The 2,606-nt window shown below is 41.1% G+C and overlaps 1 protein-coding gene across 1 annotated transcript in view; it reads right to left on the minus strand.

Moving 5' to 3' along the window:
• arhgap12 (Rho GTPase activating protein 12) overlaps positions 1 to 2,606 on the minus strand; it is a 95,202-nt gene that overhangs the window by 3,145 nt on the left and 89,451 nt on the right. The window contains exons 11-12 of the mRNA XM_015375530.1: positions 1,984 to 2,105; positions 1,764 to 1,898 (exon numbers count right to left, since the gene is read on the minus strand). Coding sequence (XP_015231016.1) covers positions 1,764 to 1,898; positions 1,984 to 2,105 — 257 coding nt within the window. The remainder of the gene's footprint in view (positions 1 to 1,763; positions 1,899 to 1,983; positions 2,106 to 2,606) is intronic.

The following is a 2,606-nucleotide window of genomic DNA, read 5'->3' on the forward strand; positions in this document are numbered from 1 at the left end:
ATTCCCGCCATTGCTGGTTTTATACCCACGGTTCGGTAATTTTTTTTAATGTTTAAGCTTTAGAAATGAAAAATATTGTTTTCAAGATGTTTTGTGTAGGGAATAAATAGTTTTGACTGTTAAAGAAATGCTAAAGAACGTTGCATGTGATGACGTCTTCAAGTCCGATCTTCCTGCGTTCTCGCCAAGAACGGACTTGACGAGAACGCAAGTACGTACTCGCGTTCTCGTGAATTGAGAAACGGCCTCTGAGTGGTTCCACCCTCTTTTCTTTACTCTCAAATGTTGGCTCAGAACAGCCGATTTCAATCAGGTAACTAAACTTAGCAACAATAAATATTTGAGTTTAGTGCGAAAAAATAAGAAGCCCTAATTAATGGAATACAGATATGTTGATTAACCATGGCAACAGCAGGACAGCAGCCTCTAATATAGGCCGCTTCTCAATTCACAAGAACGCGAGTACGGACTCGTGTCCTCACCAACCGTGTTCTTGAGAAGAACACAGAAAAGTCTGGACTCTGGGAGAACGGGAGCATCTAGCATAAAAATGGGTCAATCGGAACAGAATCGCACTCGTGACGTCATCACACGCTTGGCTCGTCTGGAGCTGCATTTCACCTCCTGTCATTAATAGTCTCTAGATAATAATAAATTCTTACGTTTTTACATTAACATTCCCCATCAGAGCCAGCGGTCCTTCACACACGGCTACACAGAGAGAGAGGGCTGCTGCAGACGAGCTAACGTTAGCTGTAGTAGCGTTAGCTCCACTGGTGTAGCTCAGAAGGTTTATTAATGGAATAGAAGCAGGTACATTGGAGATGATGGTACAGATAATGAGGTTTATATATTTTTTTTTTTAGAAATATGTATATGGACGTGTGGTTATATGGTAAAGAACGCACACAGGTTTCATACACACTGGATGAAAGAAGGATTAATGGTGGATGCTATTTTGTGCCACCGAACCACCCAGAAGCGTGGAAAACACAACTTGTTCAGCTACGTGGAATTAGAACTACAAAATGAACTGATGCATCATGGGTAATGTGGTACTGAACTAACGGACGGACTTTTAACGTTAGCCCTGGCTGCCGTTAGCCGTTAGCTCCACTGGTTTCTGCGATCCTTTGAATTTCGGAAATGTATTTTTAAATTACACATTAAATCAGTAAATGAACCATATAGTGATGCTTAAAGGTATAATATTCTCACCTCTAATGATCTTAAAACTTAATTTATAGAACAACAGCAGCTAACCTGGAAGCTGCTGCTGCCCCAGTGCATGCTGGGACAGCTGTCAATCTAAAGAATGGGCAAGTCTGCTCTGATGCATGCTGGGTAAATAGGGAGGGGCGAGTACAACATCCGGAGACTTGATGTAATTTAGATATAAGTTTAAGATTTAGAAATAAATGTAGAATCTATTCTTGATTTATGCAGGTAAGTAAAACATTTTACTGTTGGAATAAAATAGAAAATAAAAATTTAAAACAAGAAAAATAGATGTATCATCTTATTTCAGGTGCATAATATCAAATTAGTTTAATTAAAGAGCAGAAATACACAGATCATCTTATTTAGCTCCTCAGATTAAAGGCAAATACAATCATTTTAATAAATATTTACTGTTGCAGAAGGCAATAAATGAATTAGATGCTCTATAAAGCTCTGACTCTGTAGATCAGTTTTCCCTCCTGTCTGTGTGATTGTAGTGAGGACTCTGTGTGCGTTGCTGCTATTTAACACCAAACACTCACTGATGGCGTTCACGAAGTCACCGAAGGATCCGTACGTGAAGAGCGGCTCAGGAAGCTCCCTGAAGAACATCTTCAGAGCTCCGGTGGTGACGTGGATGTCCTCCCACTTGCTGTCGTTCAGGTCCACCTTCTCATCTGACACAGGGAGGAGACGATCAATATTCCACCTCAGATCGCAGGCAAGGCGTGTTCCAGCTAGCGGAGGGTCGGCGAGCCTTACCGTGATTCACGGCGAAGCGGAGCTTCTGGATCACCGCCAGGTTCCCACTCACTCTGTAGAGGCCGTCCACACTGAGACCTGCAGAGGTGGAGGCGGGGCAACAAGTCAGAGTGGAGCTGAACCTACTCAGAAACCGATCTGCTGATTATTCCGTTTCTTAAATAGCAGCGAATTTATCCCTGCTCAGTTAGAGGGACATCAACATGTTGCTACTTTCAGCCCAGAGCGTTCTGATGGTGAGTATTTTTAATCCTTTCAAGCAAAGGTCTCAGCTGGAAGGTTTTCATTAAAGAAATACACAGAGATCATTTTTTTATTTTAAAGTAGAAGATATGCAGGATCTTCCTGCAAAAATTAAAGGACCTGAGCTTCCTCAGGAAGTCCAGTCTGCTCTGTGTCTTACTGGAGATGTATGGAAGCAAATTGTTACCATATATAAAATGAAAAAGCATTTCCAGAAACGTCAGCAGCCGCTCTTCTTCAAGACGTTTAAATGTTTGCAAATCAAAAGGTTAGTATTGCTAAGCAATAGCTAACATTTATTCCTTCTTTAAAGGAAAAGTCGCTCATATTCAGAATTCAAACTTCTGAAAGTTCTTTAAATATGAAATGATTCCATCCTG

This window comes from Cyprinodon variegatus, unplaced genomic scaffold (genome assembly GCF_000732505.1).
Source record: "Cyprinodon variegatus isolate N-32 unplaced genomic scaffold, C_variegatus-1.0 Scaffold120, whole genome shotgun sequence".
Lineage (NCBI taxonomy): Eukaryota > Metazoa > Chordata > Actinopteri > Cyprinodontiformes > Cyprinodontidae > Cyprinodon > Cyprinodon variegatus.